The following is a 21,007-nucleotide window of genomic DNA, read 5'->3' on the forward strand; positions in this document are numbered from 1 at the left end:
TCAGCACCTTCGCGTTGGGCCAGAAAGGCTCTGCGGCTACGTGATGGGCCCCGAGCGGTGGAATGGTTTTTTGGAATCTGCGGAAGGGAAGGCAACGAGTCTTTGCAGTGGATTTTAAAGAGAGGAAGCACAAGGAAGATGAAGCGCAGAAAAACCTCGGCAGGTTATCGCAAAAGCCAGTGGAAGCCAAAGCTTGGGTCTAGATCTGGCAGGGGCCATAATGTAGCGAGAGCGGGAGGCAGGGGAGGGAGAATAAAGAAGAGTTATTAGGGTGATGTGAGGCAATGAGGGGAAGAAGGTCTAGTAGGAATGTTTTGACACAGAAAAATAGCAAATGTGACACAGGTACTTAAACAAAGGTTTGAAAAGCAAACTACGGTGATCTTTCTTTCTGTGCCCTCTCTCCTTTGCTACTCTTTCTCTCCGCTTAGACACACACACACCACGCACACACACACACACACACACACACACACAGCGAGAGTCGCAGCTGCAGCTTCCACAGTCTCCTTCACGTGAGCCTGCAGGCAGAGCTCGTCTCATGACAGTCAGACTGCTCTCCTTCGCACGCCAGGTCCAACAGTGTGTTGAGCCGAGTCCAGGTCCTTCACCCAGATTACTGGGATCCTAATCATCCCATTATTTTTATGAGCTCACATGAACACGAGGGAGCCTGGTGGTATTATTAGCCCACACTGGGACCAAAACTCAAAGGTACTACTTGCTGCACGGGGTTGAATTATCGGTTGTGATTGTTGCGATGTGTCGAAATCAGCAGCAGCAGCTTGGACTGGTAGCACCGTGCGACTCATTCCGTTGCAGTCCCTGTGAAAGTGTGTGTGTGTGTGTGTGTGTGTGGACTTGTGGTTTCTATCTCCTTACTGTATTTGCTCTGGCACTGTTCTATTGTAGGGCTGGGCTTTGCTCTCCTTAGATAAGAGAACAGATATGTCAACACCGAGGGCTGTGAAGGAGCCGCCTGGTCATGTTGACATTCTACTACACTGCTTATTTACTCTGACCACAGAGTCAAGCCATCATCTAGCCTACGATGCACTAATGACCGCGCCAGGCCTCATGGGGTGGAGCCCCCTCCTGGCCCTGCGTGGTACTGGCCCTCTGTGAGGTGACAAGGAAGATGAGGGGGGTGGGGTTCGGTAATGGCTTTTGAAAAACCGAATTTAAAAAAAAAAGGCTCGACAAATGCTTCCAACAACACACACAACCCTTTGTGGGCTCCAGCAGCATGAGTCTGCATATTGAGCGGAGCTGAGCCGCCCTATCAGCAAAGAGCCAGCGGAGCAATCCATGCATAATTAGGGAAGGGGGGAGGGGGTTAATTGACTTCTTTGAGAAAGATCCTGATTTCTATCAGCCAGTCCCATAATCATGGGAGCCAGGGCTCTCATTAAGCCCCCCTCCCTCATTTATCTATCTTCCCCTCTAACCCTTTGCTCTCTCTCTCTCTCTCTCTCTCCCTGCCTCGCCTCACCCTCCCACCCCCGACTTTGAAAAAAGGGTGAAACCCCAACCGCTCCCGCAGGACACAGCGGGCCAGGAAAGGGTGAGGCAGATTTATAGCTAGCACCTAACTGTGAGTGAGGTGCACGCCGGCACACAAACACAGGGCGAGCACACACACTCACGAGCACACACACACACACACACAAACACACACACGGTAAGGCTCCAGACTGCAGTTGACCTGACTGTGACCTCAGTGCAGTAATGTCCTGGCTAGCAGGTATTAGCAGCAAACCTCGGTCGTATTTGTTCCTGTGGCTAGAAATGTTCTGCACACACAGTCCCAGTGTCGCACGTCAGATTCAGACGCAGGGTTTTTCTTTTTCTATTTCCAACAATAACGCTTGAACAGCAGTACAGCAGCAACGACACCAAAACAAGTGCTTTGAATTATTTACCGGCAGGGAAGTATACACGGTCTAATGACACGCATCCTCACCACAAACAAAGTACATTAAGCTGGAATGTCAACACGCCGGCGTAACGTTCAACCGTGAATATTTACAGAAACATATCCACAAAGAGACGCCTTATCTGCAGCGAGGTTTTAACCAGAGTCAGACAGAAACCAGCTCCCTCCTGGCTGCTTTCCTTTTCTCATCCCTCCCTCCCTCTCTCCCTCCCTCCCATATCCCTCTCTGATCTTTGGGAGCAGAGGAAGACTTCTGGGGAAAAAAATCCACCGAGAGCGAGTGAGAGAGAGAAAAAAAGGATGACGTGGAGAAGAGAGATGAAAAGTGACAAATGAGAGATTTCCTTCACAAGCCCATGAATCAGTAGACGCCGGGCAGGGGCAGTGTGAGGCCTCCCTCGAAAAAGCCAAACTTTTTGTTTCTTTCACGGCCAGAGCTAACCACCCCTCTCGCTTTACACGCACACAAACACACACCTACACAAACATATGTGCAAACTCATACATACACAAGAACACACACTTTCTCCTCCTTCCTCCTGCACACTCTCCCAGATGGTGCGTACTGGAATGGCGTCCCTTTTGCTCTCCACCAGTCTGGTTGTGGCGCAGGGGCCTTGCCTGACTGGCACAGAAGCACATCTCATAAAATCACTTACACTTAAGAGTAAGCGCACGGCTTGAAAGCGGCGCGCCTTCAAACCGGTCCCGTTAAAGAGCGCACGCACACGCGGTGAAATAAATCCCACTCGTTCTGTCACATAAAATGCAAAGGGATGGAGGGCTGGGGGAGGCAGGTAAGCGGGACAGGCAGTCGAGGGAAGATGAGGGAATTGAGATCTTCAGAGCATTTGCTGTATATGCGCCCAGTGGGGTGCCACACACTGGGCACGGATTCGGGAAGAGCAGAGGCAACCTGCTGGGTTTGGAGGTATCTGCTGAGTTGGTGGGGATGAAAAGGAGTGAGCGATGGGAACAACTGTCAGCGGCTCCCTTTTTTTTCCAGTTTGTGCGACTGAATGTGGACCATTGTTGGATGTAAGATTAAACAGCACTGTCGTTAGAGTGGACATATGCGCTGTGTGAGGAAGGCGGTGGCCCGGGTGAGCTGGGAAGCCTCCGTCAGTGCGGAGAAACTCGAGCCCCGTGTGGGACGGTCCCAGGGACTGGTGGATTGATGGAGATCCAAAAGGACTTAGGATCTGCTTTCATTCTGAATGTTCGCCATCTGCTTGGCTGGAAAGAGAACCTCCGAAAGCTGGAGAAGGCTCTGTCAACCGACAGATGAGACAGTAAGCCTAAAAGTGTGTACGTGTGTTGTGTGTGTGTTTGTGCGTGTGTACTTGTGCAGACAGTGTGTCAGTATTGATCCTCAAAGCAGCTCCGCTTTCTGAAAGAAGATCTGTCAAATGGGGATACACACATTTACCCACACATGCAAAAAAAATGACTTTAATACATCGCAGACCTTATAGCTTAAGAAACCCTCTAATACAAGAGACATCTGCAGGCCCATCATATGTTCCAGTACGCCCAACCACCCGCTCCTGCCCACGCAGACTTTACCGCCATACCAGAGGTATTGATCCATCCAGTTTCCATGTGTGCAGACGACTCCGGTCTGGCAAATCCCTGTTACCACGGATGACCACTTCTCTCCTCATACTTCAATGCTCTGTCACACATTAGCGGGGGAAGTACAGACACGTCGTCCACATCGACAAAATAAAACCCAACACATGCTTGTTTCGTTTCCTGACAACCGCTCACAAATCCACATGTGTACAATCAGGCCCATCCTCGGTCTGCCGCTGACCTCCCGGATGAGAACAACATTCCCTCGGATAGTCCTTGAAACACTCCAGCCCATCTCCGACCCGTGACTAACCCCAGGATGTCGTCAACAGCGATGCACACAAAAACATTCCTGTTTATACCGTTATTTGAAAGTTGTCTCTGACCCGGTGACCCCCCCTCTGGAGAAACAGCGGGGATGTCTGCATTGCTTCGGTCTCGTTAAAAAAAGAAAGACATAACATGGGCAGAGTGTCCTGATGAAGAAACAGCCGATACACACTCGTAACTGTCGTCCCAGATGCTGGGAACTCGATGTGATTTTACTGCACTCGCCAGCAAAACAGTGAACCGCAGCTTCTGGTAAACGGGGGCGTGGGCACACCTGAGAACAAGCTGTTCCGAAAGCAAAGAAAAAAATTAAAAAATGCAGCTTCTTAAATCCGTTAGCTTCTTATTTATGCAGCAGATTACAGTATGCCGCTGTATAAACCAATCGTTGTGTGATATTATCTTGATTGCTGTCCCAGATATATATCGGCTAATCAGCGTTGGAGCGGGTGCACGTGGATTTACTGCATCGCCGCAGCAGCCTCGTGCACAAGTGCAGGAGACGGAAATGGACGGAATATAAAACGCTCAGGGCTGAGGTGGAATTAGGCACCTGCATCAGCCCCCCCCTCCCATCCATCCACCCCCACACGCTGCCCTCTCAGCTGCCTGCCACTCTCGTATCCGCTCTCACTCCCTTTCATACAATCGCTCCACAACGCAGCTCCTTTGATTGCGCCTTCCCGTTGGGCATACACCGACAAACACAACACATGCGCGCACACAAAAAACTCCCAAGCACACAAAAAAAACACTTCTTCTCCCTCAACGCTCAAGAGACAGTTGCGCCAGCTGAGTTTTGATTTAGGGAAAAAGAGAAAAGTTGTCTGCACTACAAATAATGACAGGCACTCAAGACACAAGCAGAACACAGTTATCGCATGGAAAATACATACACACGAACGCACACACACGTATGCAAGCGAAATGCACAACGCACAAAAACGCAGGAACCCACTCTTACGAGCAAGTGTAATCACAGAGGCAGACACCCACTCACAGAAAACACACACACGCACACACACACACACACACACCCTTCCATTATGCTGTATAACCAAAAGGCATTCAGCCATTTCAGCAGCATTCTGAGAGCCAGCCAAGTGAGAGGTCTGTCGGTGCATTAGCCAGCATGTAATCATAGCCCAACCTCACTGCAATTAGAAGTGGTTCTAATTCTTCACTGGAAACACGGCCTTCTCCCACCGCTAATAGTTTACTTTACTCCAACAGCTGACAGACCCGAGCCTGCCTCCCCGCCCCGGCTTCCTCAACTCACACACACACACACACACACACAAAGACACACACACACACACACAGAGAGAGGCACACCCAGAGCTGTAGCTTGTCTGTCAGCATGGGATCATCAAAATGGATCCTGGGAACGGTTCCCTGTCATGTCCCACTTGTGCCGCATCAATCCCACGAGTCTTTAGGGCCTTTGCCACAGTTCACCTGAGACTTGAGGCCTCCTCTCTCTCGCTTTACCCAACGCGACGGAGAGAGATGACTCCTCGAAAAATCATGAAACAACTGCGAAAATAAAAAAAAGCTGAGGGCTCTCGGCGGATGAGGCGGGCGTGCGAGGGGGGGGGCGGGAGATAGCGCCGGGGAAGCGTTGGCTAATGAAGACTGAGGAAGAGGGAGCTATACTGATGGTTGCTATTAGCCTGTGAGCCGGTGCACTTGGGTGTCACTTCAAAGCATTCTCCGCTATTAATCAGAGGCTGTCCCGCCCTCCGGCGAGGGCCCCGCTGGCTGTGCCGCTAACTACCCCCCCCCCCCCCTCCCTCAACATCAACACAATGGAGCCATCATTACGGCCGTTAACGCTACGCCTCGGTCAGACAGCGCACCTTTATCTCAGTATACACGTTACGTACTCGCGGCCAATTAATTTACCTGCCATGTCTCAGAGTAAAGGGGGGGGGGGAGGGGTGTGTGGTGGAGGAGTGTACTCAAACCCACGCTGCCATTATGGAGCGGTTTATGTGTTCGGGGGGGGGGGGATGGGAAGCACCTGGCTCAGGTTGCACGCAGCAGGGCTTTGCGTTTGGCCTTGGGGGCTCTTTACGAAAACACCTGCAAGAGGCTGCAACCTGTCGGGCCTGTAGACTCCGGAGCGTGACTATGTTCCCACAGCCCTATGTTCCCACAGCCCTATGTTCCCACAGCCCTATGTTCCCACAGCCCTATGTTCCCACAGCCCTATGTTCCCACATTTCTAATATTCATTACGAAATTAGGCCCTATGTTCCTACAGTTCCCACATTTCTACCCCGGCCTGGTAGTTAAGGGTTCACCATTCAATAGCTGGCGATTTGAAGGAGCTAGCTAGCTTCCAAACTCTCTTGAGCTCAACAACGCTAACTCTAACCCTAACCCTCTCTTGAGCTCAACAACGCTAACCCTAACCCTCTCTTGAGCTCAACAACGCTAACCCTAACCCTCTCTTGAGCTCAACAACGCTAACCCTAACCCTCTCTTGAGCTCAACAACGCTAAACCTAACCCTCTCTTGAGCTCAACACCGCTAACCCTAACCCTCTCTTGAGCTCAACACCGCTAACCTTAACCCTCTCTTGAGCTCAACACGCTAACCCTAACCCTCTCTTGAGCTCAACACCGCTAACCCTAACCCTCTCTTGAGCTCAACACCGCTAACCTTAACCCTCTCTTGAGCTCAACACGCTAACTCTAACCCTAACCCTAACCCTCTCTTGAGCTCAACACCGCTAACCCTAACCCTCTCTTGAGCTCAACACCGCTAACCTTAACCCTCTCTTGAGCTCAACACGCTAACTCTAACCCTAACCCTCTCTTGAGCTCAACACCGCTAACCCTAACCCTCTCTTGAGCTCAACATCGCTAACCCTAACCCTCTCTTGAGCTCAACACCGCTAACCCTAACCCTCTCTTGAGCTCAACACGCTAACCCTAACCCTCTCTTGAGCTCAACACGCTAACCTTAACCCTCTCTTGAGCTCAACACGCTAACTCTAACCCTAACCCTAACCCTCTCTTGAGCTCAACACCGCTAACCCTAACCCTAAACCAAACCCTAACCCTCTCTTGAGCTCAACACCGCTAACCCTAACCCTAAACCAAACCCTAACCCTAACCCACTCTTGAGCTCAACACCGCTAACATTAACCCTAATTTTCAGAAAAATCTAGAAATGTGGGAACATCGGGACTATTTTTTCAAAATAAATCTGATAACATAGGTCTGTGGGAACATAGGTCTGACCCTGTAGACTCAGCCACAGCCCTGCCCGGCTCAGGCTCTCACCTGGCATCACGAGGCAGCCAAACTGCCCCCCGGCAGACCCCCCCCCCCCCCCCACCTCTCTCCAGGCCCCACTGGCTAACAACAGCCACTCAGCTGGATATCAGCCACCAAGCTGGAGGATTAACCACCGCACTGGCCCTGTCCCATTTATACTAGATACATTTTTTATTCAACGATAATCCCCCAGCATCAAATCGTTCCTCCTTTTGTTTTTGACCGTTATGATGGACGGCATTTTCTGCCGGGGTCAAGGCGACCGGCCCCCGGGCGGGCGCGAGGAAATGATTCTCTTTTTTTTTATATATATCGGGGCGATTGTCAACTAAATGTAATGAGGAAAAAAATACATCGCCTTGTTTGCCATTACTCGCTTCTCTTAAATTTGCACATTCATGTTACATGAGGATGAGAGGGCTTACAATACAAGACACTCCCCCCTCCCCCCCCCCATCTCCTGTTGTACTGTACTGTGAGCCTGCAGACTGGAGCAGCACTGAGGGGATGAGATAACCGTTCACCATTGTGAGAAAAGGCTGTCAAAGCTTTTTCTTTTTTTTTTTTTACTCGCTCTCACTTCTCTCTATCTCTCTCCCTCTCTCTCCATTTGTCTCTCCCTCTCTCTCTTTCTCTCGTAAGAATATAAAAAAGCCGGAGCAGCAGTTGCAGAAATAGTCCTGTTTCTATAATTAGATGTAAACAGACGAACCAGACTCTCGAGCTCGCTCTGTCCCACTGGCCCCACAGCCTCCTGGGAAGCAAGATGTGTGAGTGTGGATGACGTGTGCGTGTGTGTGTGTGTGTGTGTGTGTGTGTGTGTGTGTGTGTGTGTGTGTGTGTGTGTGCGTGCGTGCGTGTCTGCCTTTGTATTGCATCTGCTTGCAATGCACCAGTAAGTGTATGACAGCATGTGACAGTGTGCATCTAGTCTTGCCCTTGTCGTTCTCTCTTTCTCTCTGTCTGTCTGTCCCTTTATTGTGCAAACACACAAACCCAACCCCCCCGTCCGCCCCCCCTCCCCCACATCCCCCACGGGGTAGGTCAGTGGTCGTACATGGCTAGCGGAGAAAGCTAATGCATGCGGCACCGGGCAGACAAACACACATCTGTTGCTGAGGAGCCAGTCGCTTGCCCCAGATCCTCGGGACACGTACAGTATCAGAGAGAGGAGGCAGTGTAGCCTAGTGGTCACACCAGGCAGAGGGGACCAAATGAGATAGAAAAAAAAAAAATCGGAGTGAGGTAGTGAGGTAATGGGACAGAAACAGGGAGGACATTGAATGTAAAGGAAAAGGGGGGAGGACCACAGGGAGAAGTGGACATGGCACGGACGTGGATCTTAAAGCGAGAACATGCTCATTAAAGAATCTGTATTGTAAAAGGAAGTGATTTGACAAAAACAATTAAATACAGGAGGGATTTCGTTATATTCAAGCAGAAGAAATCCATACGAGAGAGAGTGCAAGAAGAAAAATAAGAAAGAGAGAGAGCAACAAGTCCCCTTTGGATTGAGGACGAGGCAGCTGGATGGATCGTCCCGAGAGACTTATTAAAATGGAATTCCTGATGCTAATCTTTGTTTTCTCACAAAAGGGCTGACACATCCTTGAGAGGCATACTGCATGTATATTTAATGACAAATCTCCGCATATATTTAGCAGCACACCTCATTGTTTGGTACCGCGTGTCACCACCGCCCGCTGCACCGCTGACAGTCACCGAATCGTGGCCCATTATTTGAGTTTATCTGCTCTCACTCCTGGCCCTCCCAACACGTGGATCATAGTCAGCCAAGTGAAAACTAGGGGGGAAGCTCAGAATCGAGAAAAATATGGAGAAACAAGAAGCAGAGAGGAAGAGCTGCACAGGAACAACAACCGCGGAGCTCTACTTCAAAATGAATCCTGCACATTAATAACTTGTCAAGCCAAAGTCGTTTACGGTTCTGCGTCCTAGCTACACTTGAGGTGTGCATGAAGCCCACGTAGGGGAATTCATAGTTGTGCGTAGGTGTGTGTGTGAGTCACGCTGCAATTACAGCGCTAAAACACTAGTGGCGCTAGAGTTTCTATGTCTGTGATTACGTCAGAACAATGGCTATTTTTCTCGAAGCAGATCGTCAACTCGAAAATGGTGGCACGTCTGTTGATGCTACCAAGGAGACCAATCACAGCTCTTGCTGTCTGCAATGCCTCAACGCGTATTACATTTTAGGGAGGTGCTAGTTGGGGTACGACGTAGGGCCTAGCGGAGGGTTCATCTCTACACGTAGGCTACAGAATAGCTTCGACACAGATGCATGAATCCGGCTTTAGCAATGCAGCAGAAATTTTCAGCCTGTTCTTTGTAGAATTTTGCAGATCTGGATAAGCACCCTGTACGCTCAACTGTTAAATAGAAAAATTCTGATTTTAAATAGATTGTTTATGTGCACCATTAGTGCAGCACAGTGGGCTGTGAACGCATCACGCAGTGGAACCGCCACACGAGCTGCATCGTGAGCACGAGATCTTCGGCAGATCCCGCAGGGACAGACTCAGACGTTAGAGGGTTAACAATGCACCTGTCTAGGCCTCACAGCCAACCACAGGGTGCCGTGGCTGCAGTGGGGCGGGGGGGTGTTGTCTGGAGAGCGCAGACCGGGATTCACAAACGCACGCAAAAAAAAAACAGCCACCCAAACAAAACCACACACACGCTCATACACCCCATGTGCAATCAGCATTGTCTCTGACCACAAATCTGCCAACAACAATAGGGCAACGGCCCTTTTTTTGTTCTTTTCACTGAACGATTACAATAATAAATTTGAAATTAAAAAACAAATAATCTGGATTTTCTGCTTGAGCCGTTAATAATGTCTAACAGCTGTCACATGCAATACAGCCATGCGCTGAGGTGGGCCTGGGGCTGCCTGACGAGAAGCAGCCTGATACTGGGAGAGAGGGCGGGAGAATGAGAGGGAGGGGTGGGGGAGACAGAAGGAGAGAGAGAGAAAAAGAGCAAAACCAGGAGAGAGATCCAAATCACAAACAAAACAGCAGTGGCTGACTTTGGGTAAATTAATTCAATCAGTCTATTCAATCTCGCAACAATATATTTTTGGTCCAAGTAATTTTTTTTGTTTGCACGTGCGTATGCATATGTGTTTATCATGCAAAGTGATCAAATGATTTCAGCCGTGTTGGACTCCTCATCCAGCTTCTCACTTCCTCATATTTAGTGTTTAAATAGATAGGAAAGGTTTTGAAATCTAATGCCCTGAAATCCGATACAGGAAGGTATTACCCTGCCCGTCGCTCTCACCCGTGGGTCTCCTTTGTGTTTGTCCTGTGTACACGCCCCGCGCTCGAGGCAAGGGCTCTGTGGCACCATGCCACACGGTGAAGTGTGGGTGGCGGTCTGTTTGAAGAGCCCGTCTCTGTGGCAGCACGGCCACTCGCCGGCCAAAACCCTCTCGCAAAGCCAGACCCCTAATTTTTTTTGCCTTTTCTTTTTTTCCCTACTCATCCAAAGCCCTTTTTCGTTCTGTGGACCGTTTTGCTGATGAGCAGAGACATGCAAAGAATAAAAAGATGATTACACCTTTTATCTGAAATCGTATCCGTCACTTTTACCTGAATAGGTGCTCGGATAACAGATGGTCTCCCTTTATTTTTTGCGGGGGTAATTGGAAGTTAAATATTAAGGCAATTTCTGGGGCTTGCCAAAGTTTTTAAGGTATGCAAGATTGAATTCATTCAAAACACTAAGTGTGTGATGCCCTTGTAACCCAAACTAGTTGCAAATATGGAAGGGGACATACCCTTTCTGAGAAGGATGACCTTGCCCTTGCAGGTAATGTGGACTTCCAGTGGGAGCGTCAGGGGAAGGTGACAGATGGCGACAGCACTGGGCAAGGTGCTATTTGAGCCAGGTGGAGGTGGCAAAGCAACACCTCCACCGTTCAGGGGGACTCCTGTGACATCGCGTCTGAACCGTGTCATCTCACAACAATCCACAAACGAGCCCGACAACAGGCCAAGGTTCTCACCCTGTTTTTTGCAGAGCTGGAGCATGAGAGGGGAGGGAGGGAGCGCACGAGTCCGCAGCCAAATGGGACTTGGCCTAAGACCCACGTTCTGTCACTGCTCTTCCACCACAGTGGCTCCCGGATACAAGAATCCCTTTAATGTAATATTTAAGACAGGTTATTCAAAATGTCAGGTTCTTTTTTTCCTTTTCGCTCAGGTAAGTCTTGTGAATTCCTCTCTCCAAATCCAGCAAAAGTGTTGCATTTAAAAACAACGGACTGACACAGGCTTTCAGTGGAGTCCTGAATAATCGCTCTGAGCACGCAAGACACTCTTGTCACTACTCTTGTCTGGGGTCAACAAGGATGGGGGGGGGCCAAGTGTACGAACTGTGAGTGCTCACAACACAAGAACCACAAGGCCAAGAAGAAGAAGAAGCAACCCTTCCCACAAACAACCCTCACCCACTCACTGAGGTTTATTCTTTTAAAGACCCTGGGTTGTAACCAGCTCTTTGCGAACTCCGCCAAACACCTGTGTTTGCCTTTGAAGCGTCTTCTCAACAACCACAGACCCATGGGATGTTCCAGCAATGACACGTTCAATAAAAGTCTCAGTAAAGTTATTTATTCCCCTTTGGAAAAAAACAAAAAACAGGAGTAGGCAGACAACACAGCTAACCTTTGAAGGGGGAAGCTGCTCGGATATCCAGCTAGGACATAAAAACCAAGGGAATGCCAGGGACATCCTACCAGAAAACAATAAAGGGGGTGGAAGGGACTGTTTTTTATCTTTAACAGCAGCCGTAAAAAACACACACAAAGCTGGGGTCTGCAACAATGGCCCGGGGCAGGGGAGGGTGGCTAGAACAGAAGTGGCAGGAAGACCACCTCTTCCCAGACACAAGGGTCTTCCTGCTGGAAAGAAAGGAGACAGAGAAACGGAGGGGAGGAGAGAAGGGACCAGCTTACGGAAAGGGAGACAGAGGAGATGTGAAGGAAGGGGAGGCCGAGTGACGGGATGACATAAATATGACCTTTGATTACGTGGGGTGTTTAGAGCATAGCTCAGCCACGGACAGCCTCCGAACCTCCTGCTGCTTTCACACAGCCACACCTCAGCCAGAGCACACTGATCAGAACAATATGGCTGAAAGATGAGCCCCCAGCCATAAATGCCAGCAGTAAAGACAGCTCCACTGTGTCTCCTGTTCTGACACTATCCAACATCTGAATCCCAGCCTCACGGCCAAGCGAGGACTGTCTCCAACCCAGCACCACAGCCAACACAAGATAGAATTACTGTTCCAAAGTCCTTGTAAATGAACTGGCTGAATTAAACGGTATTAGATGAGTTAACAGGTCTGTGGGTCTCAGGGTTTCAGAAAACACGCGCACAAAGAAGTTGCTCCAATGTCACATTCCCAGAACACGGTGCAAGTGTAAACTATAAATCGACCACCTGACACGCATTACAAATGACTGACTTGTAGTGGGTGAAGATGGACAGAGGCAAATGCACACTGACAGAATCTCTGCCAGGGCCGAGGAGCACGGCTCAGTGGACAAGACGGCAGGAATGCACGTTCGCGTCTGTTGTTGCCTGATTGAAACCAATCTCACCCCTGTCCGTGCAAAACAAAGACAGTAAATTTCATTCCAAAATATGCTGAAATTCTGTAGCCCGGCGAGGAACAATGCCAGGGTGTTGCAACCACCATCACTCTTTTTCGGCGGCGAGGGTGAAGGTTTGCGCTCAACAATAAATACCTCTGCAAAGTCAGAGGAGCCCTTTCAAGGAGCCACATCAGAAACCCGCCTCCGAATGCATTTTTACATCAACGCTGAAATATTCATGCTCTTTGTAAAGTATTCATGTGAACCAGTGTGCAAGTTAGTCCCCGGGGAGAAAGTGGAGAGAAACTGAAGGGATACAATACACTCGGCAAACAACAAGCTCAGTTGTGCTAATGTTGCTAGCATACAGGACACTGGAGGGGACACTAATGACCTGCGCTGACAAGATGAACAACAGTCTGAAGCCGGTACGTTCAGACCAACTAGGAACATTCGACAGTTGTTTCATTGTACAACTGGCCTTTATTCATTTATAAAAAAACTCCTAAAAGTAAATACACTCGAAAAGAATACTTAATATTACACTTTTATTACATTTTGACCTAATTAATGGAAATGGCTTTCAAAACCTAATTTTGTTTCTTGTGTCACAAAGATTAAGATTTTAAATGATGTACTGTTTTGATGAATTACTGTCTTAAAAATAGATGTCAGGAATAATTGTGAATTATGCCTCGTGTCCAATCCACCTACTTGCATCATGACAAGCTTGACATTTTCAAATATAATTAAAAAAATCACAGATTCAGCAGAGCGCAATACCAAAATATTATTCCAACAGAGCCCAGAGGAGATTTACAAATTGCGTGAATTTATGTCAAATTATTCTCCATTATCCTCAATCAAACACCTGAAAGGTAAAGATTTAACTCATTTTCCCAAATCTTGCCGATATTAGAGAGACTTTGTCTCCAGTCACACCCATGTAACCGACGAGACTGGGGAGAACAATAAACCACCTGTGCTGCTCATTGAACAGTGTTGACATTTGGAGGGTATGTATTCATGTTGGTGCAGCACAGCAATACAAAAGAAACACCAAATCTCGTTGGTAAGCACCTGTACCCTGTAGCCAGCATTAGCCTTCATGCTCTCAACAAAACATCTTTAATAAAAAAAAAAAAAAACACATATGGACGCAGGCACTGTGTGTGTGTGTGTGTGTGTGTGTGTGTGTGTGTGTGTGTGTGTGTGTGTGTGTGTGTGTGTGTGTGTGTGTGTGTGTGTGTGTGTGAGAGTGTGTATGTGTGTGTGTGAACTGCCAAAAGCAAACATGAATGGTGAGAGATGAATGGTGAACAGCGCCCATGAATTCTCCTGAATGACTAATTATACCTCATGCTCAGCACGGTTTTGCAGACGAATTCTGGATCCTTAGAAACACAATGAATTTGGAAATATCTTTGATTAGCCTGCCACAACACTGCCTGCAGTTTAATAAGATATTAAAAGATATAAATAAACAAACACACAAATAAATACATAAATAAAATGCAGAAAAACTAAAAAACTAAATTCGGTGATTGCTGTATTTAACCACCTACATCAACCACCTACATGTAGCCCTCGGGATTCAGTTATGAATTTTGCAGATACACTTTACATAAAATAACTTTAAAGAGCTCCGCTTTCGTTGCTTCCCAGTGACCTGCAGATTCCTCAGCTGCCGCATCATAAACATGTGTTTTTAGAAAGAACATTTACATATTTTCAAAAGAAGATGCTTTCAGAGATGTAGGTGTTTGATGCAACCAATACTTCACTGATGTCCCTTATCTTATCTAGAGCCTCTTTTGTTTTACATATGTGGACAAAATAAAAGCAATGACAGCATTTTGTGATCCAGCCCATCATCACAACATCTGTGCATTTTTTTTTTACGTTTTCCTGACATTAAATTTAAGAAAAGGTTTAATTAATTAGATCCAATACAACAAAGAGACACCAATTGGAGCAAAGATAATTATTAAAGGCATCACCAAGGATTTATTCAATTTTATTTTTTAATTTATTTTGGGAGGATTATTGTATGACACCATTTGACAATACAGGTGTTTCTTTCATTGTCTCCACACCCTGATGCATTTTAAAAAACACGTCTCAGCAACTATAGATTATTCTGTTCTCTGTGGACACAAGTGTGTGTCCTCGTGTTTTGTAATCGAGCACATTTGGGAACACAACATTCACAAGTCCACATGTTAAACCTGACTGGTGCACTGTGAACACATTTGCACCCAGACACTTCCAAGCCCATGCACAGCAGGAGGGTTTTCTACAGCAGTGCTCGTCCTCCTATAGCTACAACCTCCAGTCCACACACAGTGAACCCAACGCAGACCTGCTCGTCCAGCTTCTCCCCTTGCATTGCTTATGGCTCTGGGTTTGGCCCAGGGTTTTATGGGTAAGCGATGGCATCAGTGTGACTCGTATCAGTTTTAACGTGAAGTGACAAAATCTCATTTTAGATTCAGCTGCATATAGCCAGTGGGAAACCAGTGCCAGCGTGTCCAACTCCATACAGTGCAAAGTAAAACAGACTTCAAATGCCATTTTTAAAAACCCAGGCATTTACCTAACTTATCAGACGGCTGTTTGTTTAACTAAGACGCCTTTATTACCTTTAGAGATATTTAAGCTACAAATGTTGATTCAGCTTCATCAAAATTCCTCCGAGGCCTCGTGTAAATCACATTTATTAGCTGATATTTGAATAGTGAAACTCTGTCAACAGCCACACCTGAGCCTAAGGTTTATTTAACACACAGAGCCTCTCTTTTGTGCAAAAAATAAATCAGCTTTGTGCTCCAGCTCCCATGCAGGCCACAGCCCCTGCACGCTGAGAGACGCACAGGCAGCGGTATGAGGAGGAGAGCATGGGAAACAACAGCCCAGCGCAGAGGTGGATAAATGTTGCTCCAAAATAGAAAAACACACATTTCAGTTGCTGCTCCATTGTGTGACATCGTCGATGCTTGGACTAACCTGAGTGCGGAGCCATAGGTATGTGCGAAGGGTAATATTTCCCCGGCGGGAAGTGACCGGCGTGCTGCACGGAGCCGTGGCCCGAGGGAGCGATCCGAGAGGCGGCTCGGTGCACCAGGGCGCCCCGCTCCGAGAGGAGGTGCGCTGGAGCAGCGAAATCCCGTCCTTCCATTCCGAGGAATGTTGAGTAATCCGAAATTCCGGATGGGGCAGGTCAGGAAAATCAAATGCAACCCATATAATAATCCTTTCCTTCAGATCTATGTGTTGCATTCAGTCGACTGCAGGCTTATCCAGCCCAAAACGGAGCCCCCGATCATCTTTTCTGTCAAAAAGGAGAAATTCAAAAGCAAAAGGTCCATTATCAAGAAATAAAATTAGTAAAGCCCAGTTAGGAATTACACGCTGCAAAAATACTGACATTGCATTATAGCCAAGTCCTTTGGAGATGTCAGAGAAAACAAGTAATTAGTAGCGGTCCATTGCGTTTGGTTGCACTGGCCTTTCCTCTCGCGTCAAGGGTTCCTGTTTTCTGTGCGTAAAGGTGAAATCTCCTAAACGCTGAAGCTGGAAAGTCACCGCGGATGCAAACGAGCAGCGAGCTCGTCCACAAGCCCAGTGAGCAGCCACCAGCTCTATCGATCAGCCTGGGATATACAGGCCTGACATGCATCATATGGAGAAGAGCACTTGATATTCCACAGACACACGCACGACGAGCACACTGGCGAACGTGCAGGATCCATATTCCTTTCCCTGGTTAATAAATAATAACCGTGTGTTACATTTTATCCAAACCACGTCACAGACAGCAGTTGTCAGCTGTCACTCTCGTCCAAAAATCACATCGTGAAATATACAACCTCTATATATAAATATTCATTCTTGTGTTTTTATTTGTATGCTGCAACAATCTTAATCAAAAGCTCTTGGGTTGTGTTGGAGGCTGGAGTGTGTTGCAGTGTTTGGGTGGATTCAACTGATGGAACAGCCCACATCTCAAGGTGAACAACGCTGCCTGCCTTCATGCCTCCCTCTCTCTCCCTCTCCTCGTCCTATTGTTTCCGATTGATAAAGGCGGTTCTTTTCTCTCTCTCTCTCTCCCATCCCCACCACCACCACCTCCACCCCCCATCCAGATCTCAGCACATTTCACGTTCGTGGTCCATCCATATGACATGAATGCAAAACACACAAGTTGTGCACCATCTGCAAACTATACCCCAAAAAATAACCCACTTTATAATAATGAATAAAAAAAAAAGGTATCATCCATCAAACAAATTGCATCATCAAATTTAAAGAACATTCACTTGTCAGTTGATAAGGAAAGCAGATACTTCATAGTGATAATTAAAGTAAGAAAATAATCATGATAAAGATTCATAAGAGAGATGCTTCAGCTCCTGCAGACATGGACTCTCCCTCTCTACCTCCTTCTCTATGTGTGTGTGTGTGTGTGTGTGTGTGTGTGTGTGTGTATGCTTGTATGCTCATGCATGTGTGTGTGTGTGTGTATGTGTGTGTGTGTGCGTGTGAATAACTGCACTCTCACTGCCTTGACCTAGTTCAGGTCAGGTAATCAAATGGAGTATAGTAAATACATTACAGGCAGCATCCTCTGCCATGCCACAAAAATAGTATTATTTAGTCGAGATGGAGGGAGAGAGGGGGAGAAAAGGTGGGACTCAGTTTTATCAATTGAAATATAACGTGGTGTAACTTCACTGAGAAAAAAATATATATAAATAGATATATGATTTCTGTGTTAAGGTGACAGCCTCAATGGTACTGATTAAAAACCAAAGCAGGCTGGCAGAGGGCAGCTTCATTTCGTGGATCAAATAAATTAAATATACATGGCTGAATTTTCTAAACACAGCAGAGACAGAGGGAGAAGGAGAGAGGGATTGTATGTGTGTGTTTGTGAGTGTGTGTGTGTGTGTGTGGGTGGGTGTGTGGGTGTTTAAATATGATAAATTCTCAGTTTAGGGGCCCTTTATGTAGAGGATACTGTAGAGAGGCCCCCAGCAAAAATATAAATTAAAATACTACAAATTTAAATGTGTGAAATACATATGTAAACTGTGCTGTGTGTGAGGATTGGGCATATTCTAATCAAATAGAAGCAGTTGCAGCCTCAACACTATTATCTCCACATGGAGCCAGTTACAGCCAGAGCCCACAATTCAGAGCTGCGTTTAATTCCCCTCCACAGAACTCTGGGACTAAAATGCTACGAGGCGATGAAGCAGTGAAATGTCATGAAGTTGTGTGTAAAACGTCGAAGAAGCCTTGTTGCTGCATGTGTATCTGTGAGATGTGTGGGGATCCAAGGTGAATGGCCGCCCGTCAGGAGGACTGCCTTTGTCTCCACACTGAGAAAGTGCTCTGCAGTCGGCCATTACCTTCCCCTCGCCATGCTGTATGTAGCCCTCTCTCTCCTCTCTCTCTCTCTCCCTCTCTCTCACGCAGACCCACTAACAATCAAAGCTATGGAAATAGAAATAAATGCACATTTTGCAAACACGCACACGAGTCTTTTTGCGGGGCAAATGTACATTCGTGGGAATTTAGTCGCAGTGGCGTTACAGGCTGAACCACCGTGGGTGTTCCTGCTTCGTTTGTTCCCTTTAAAATGCGCGAATTTCTTCCTTAAACCAAATAAACTGTATTTAAATAAAACAGAAAAATCCAACGATCGACGCTCCTGGTGTGATCCATTACGCAGCGGTCGGTCTCACTCGCAGGAGCCAGCGATAAATTAAATTACTGCTGCGTTCGCCCCGGTCGTGCTGCGAGGCAGGCGGACCTCCGCGGCCGTGCGAGCCGGCAGGGAGTGCACCTCGGCCGGGGAGAGAGGCAGCGTGGCCCCCCTGCTCCTTCTCACTCTTTCTCCCAGCGAACAATTCCGACTGGATTTTTTTTTTTAAAGGGTAAAACAGCCCGGACTATAACCACCGTTATCTCACTGTTAAATTAAAATTAAAAATGTAAATTTCGACATATTATTAAATGCTCTTAGGTCTCGATCGAAAGCACAAAACGATAAATACATCAGCAAATAAAACTGGGCACGTTTGGAAATTGTAGGATAATTTTAAAAAACATCCACAAAATAAGTCGTTGGTAGAAACTACATATTTTATATAATTAATAAATTGCCCTTAACGTAAATAATAATTATATTGATGATAATAATTGTAATAATATAATAATAATAATATTTGAAATGTATGTATATTTTGTCAGCTCGTTGTATTAAATCATTAGGTTTTTTCCACAGGAAACAGATATCCTGTTTTGTTATCTTTAAAAACTGATGCCTCTGCACTGTCTATAATAGACAGCTTGTCACACACAGGATTTTGGACTAAATGGTCATTTTTACAGCGAGGAAACGCAACCCTGTGATATTCCCGGTGTAATGAAATATATAAAAAGTATATTAAAAAAAAATGACTACTTACTGGTATGTTAAATCCTTGCATAACAATAAATAATCAAAATACAAAACACAGAGAGGGACGCTGCGAGGCCGGGTGCGCCGCCCATTTAAACAGGAACTCTGGAGTGGAGCATGTGGCTCAGAGGGAGCTCCTACAGTATCTCCATCTGTGGCTGAGCAGGAGCCCGCTGGTTCGGTCTATGGGAGCGGTGGGACCGGGGCTTCCGGCCTGGCTGGATCGAGGCTCCGATCTCCGAGCAGCGGTTTCTCTCCCGGTGCAAACTGCGCACCTCGCTTCTCAGGGGCAGGGTAAACACGGCCTCCCATTGGTCGGATACCTGCATGCCCAATGAGCTCCTGCCGCCCGCCCGGGGACACGCGGGCCTCTGGTTGGCCAACAGCGCGGACCAATGGGAAGCCGGCTGGAGACACTAAACAGAGCAGGAAGCGCCAGATTTAAAGCACGGGTCGGTGTGATTCTCTCACAATGGAGCTCAGTGCAGCCGCGGATCAGCCCCGCAGATAACGCAGGTTCCACCGTTCCAGCGGTCATAGCGACGTAAACACCAAAATAATATGGTCACAGCTGCGTTTAAGTTGAGTCCAAAGCCCAAATTTAACTTGTATTAGCGTAATGTTCCAAATATAAATAAAAAAGAAGCATAAAATCCTGATCTGCCTCGTGTTAAGCCCAACTTGGGGAAGACAGTTTTCTGTTATAAAGCACCCTACATTTGGAATGAGGTCCAAAAATCTTTAAAGTTGTGCTCATTTGTTTCATTGACGAAGTTCTCGAGTCTGGTCTCATGTACAGCTCACTTCTCCTGCAGTGACTGTAACTGCTAGTTGACTTGGCCATAGTATTTTATTGACAAATTGTTTTCTACCTTGTATTACTGTGTATATATATATATATATGCATATTTATTTCATTCCTATTTATTCAATGTATTAACTTTTAATGTATCAACTTTTTTATTGTACACTCGTCACCATTGTAAATGAGGGGCTTATCCCTCAATGTGTCTTCCGAGGCTTAAATAAATATTCAATCAATCAATCAATAAAAGATGAGTAACGTAATGATGGTAATAACTTTCGGTCATATTCCTCACAATTCAAGTATTGCATGTTACATATTATCTACTGATGCTTATGTTTTTACTCTTGCTGCTGTAATATTGCAAATTTCCCCATCGTGGGATTAATAAAGCATTATCTTATCTTGGATTATTCAAAAACAAAGTTTCAAAAGTGCAGTACAATAAAACTGAATTGCAAGAATCCAAAATTTAATTTGAACAAAACAAACCAGATGAGACTCTTTAAAATGAAACAGTTTTTAAAAAAAGGCAATTAGATCATATTTGAGGAGAGATTTAAAAGAATAAACTGTTGCCCTGAGTTCTCCAGGCAGCGGGTTCCAAAGTGGTGGGGCCCCCCCGGGTAGCAAAGGCCCGGTCACCTTTAGTGACCAGATGAGATTGTAGAGATGTTAATCGGGTCCTGTTGGAGGATCTCAGGCAGCGTTCAGACTGATAGGGGGTTAGCAACTCACTTATATAGGCTGGAGCCTGACATCAGCTACTTATATTATAGTAATTAAAAGCCTTAAGTCTGAATGCATGCTAATACATGAAGGCCTACACCAGATCATGTTTTAAATACATTTTTAAATTTAATTTGACATTTCAATGACTAACATTCATAATTCCCTAATAAATGGGTGAAACAATTTTTTAAAAATATTTTCCTCCATGACATTTGCCTAAGAATTTACACACAGCTCAAAC

The 21,007-nt window shown here is 46.6% G+C and overlaps 1 protein-coding gene across 1 annotated transcript in view; it reads right to left on the reverse strand.

Annotated features, from left to right (window-relative positions):
- Window positions 1-19,457, reverse strand: part of LOC133023177 (BAH and coiled-coil domain-containing protein 1) — a 75,841-nt gene extending 56,384 nt beyond the window's left edge. The window contains exons 1-2 of the mRNA XM_061090141.1: window positions 19,237-19,457; window positions 15,767-16,091 (exon numbers count right to left, since the gene is read on the reverse strand). Of these exons, the coding sequence (XP_060946124.1) occupies window positions 15,767-15,938 (172 nt within the window). The 5' untranslated portion in view covers window positions 15,939-16,091; window positions 19,237-19,457. The remainder of the gene's footprint in view (window positions 1-15,766; window positions 16,092-19,236) is intronic.
- Window positions 19,458-21,007: the final 1,550 nt, after the last annotated feature.

The sequence above is a fragment of the Limanda limanda genome, chromosome 17, assembly GCF_963576545.1.
Source record: "Limanda limanda chromosome 17, fLimLim1.1, whole genome shotgun sequence".
NCBI lineage: Eukaryota > Metazoa > Chordata > Actinopteri > Pleuronectiformes > Pleuronectidae > Limanda > Limanda limanda.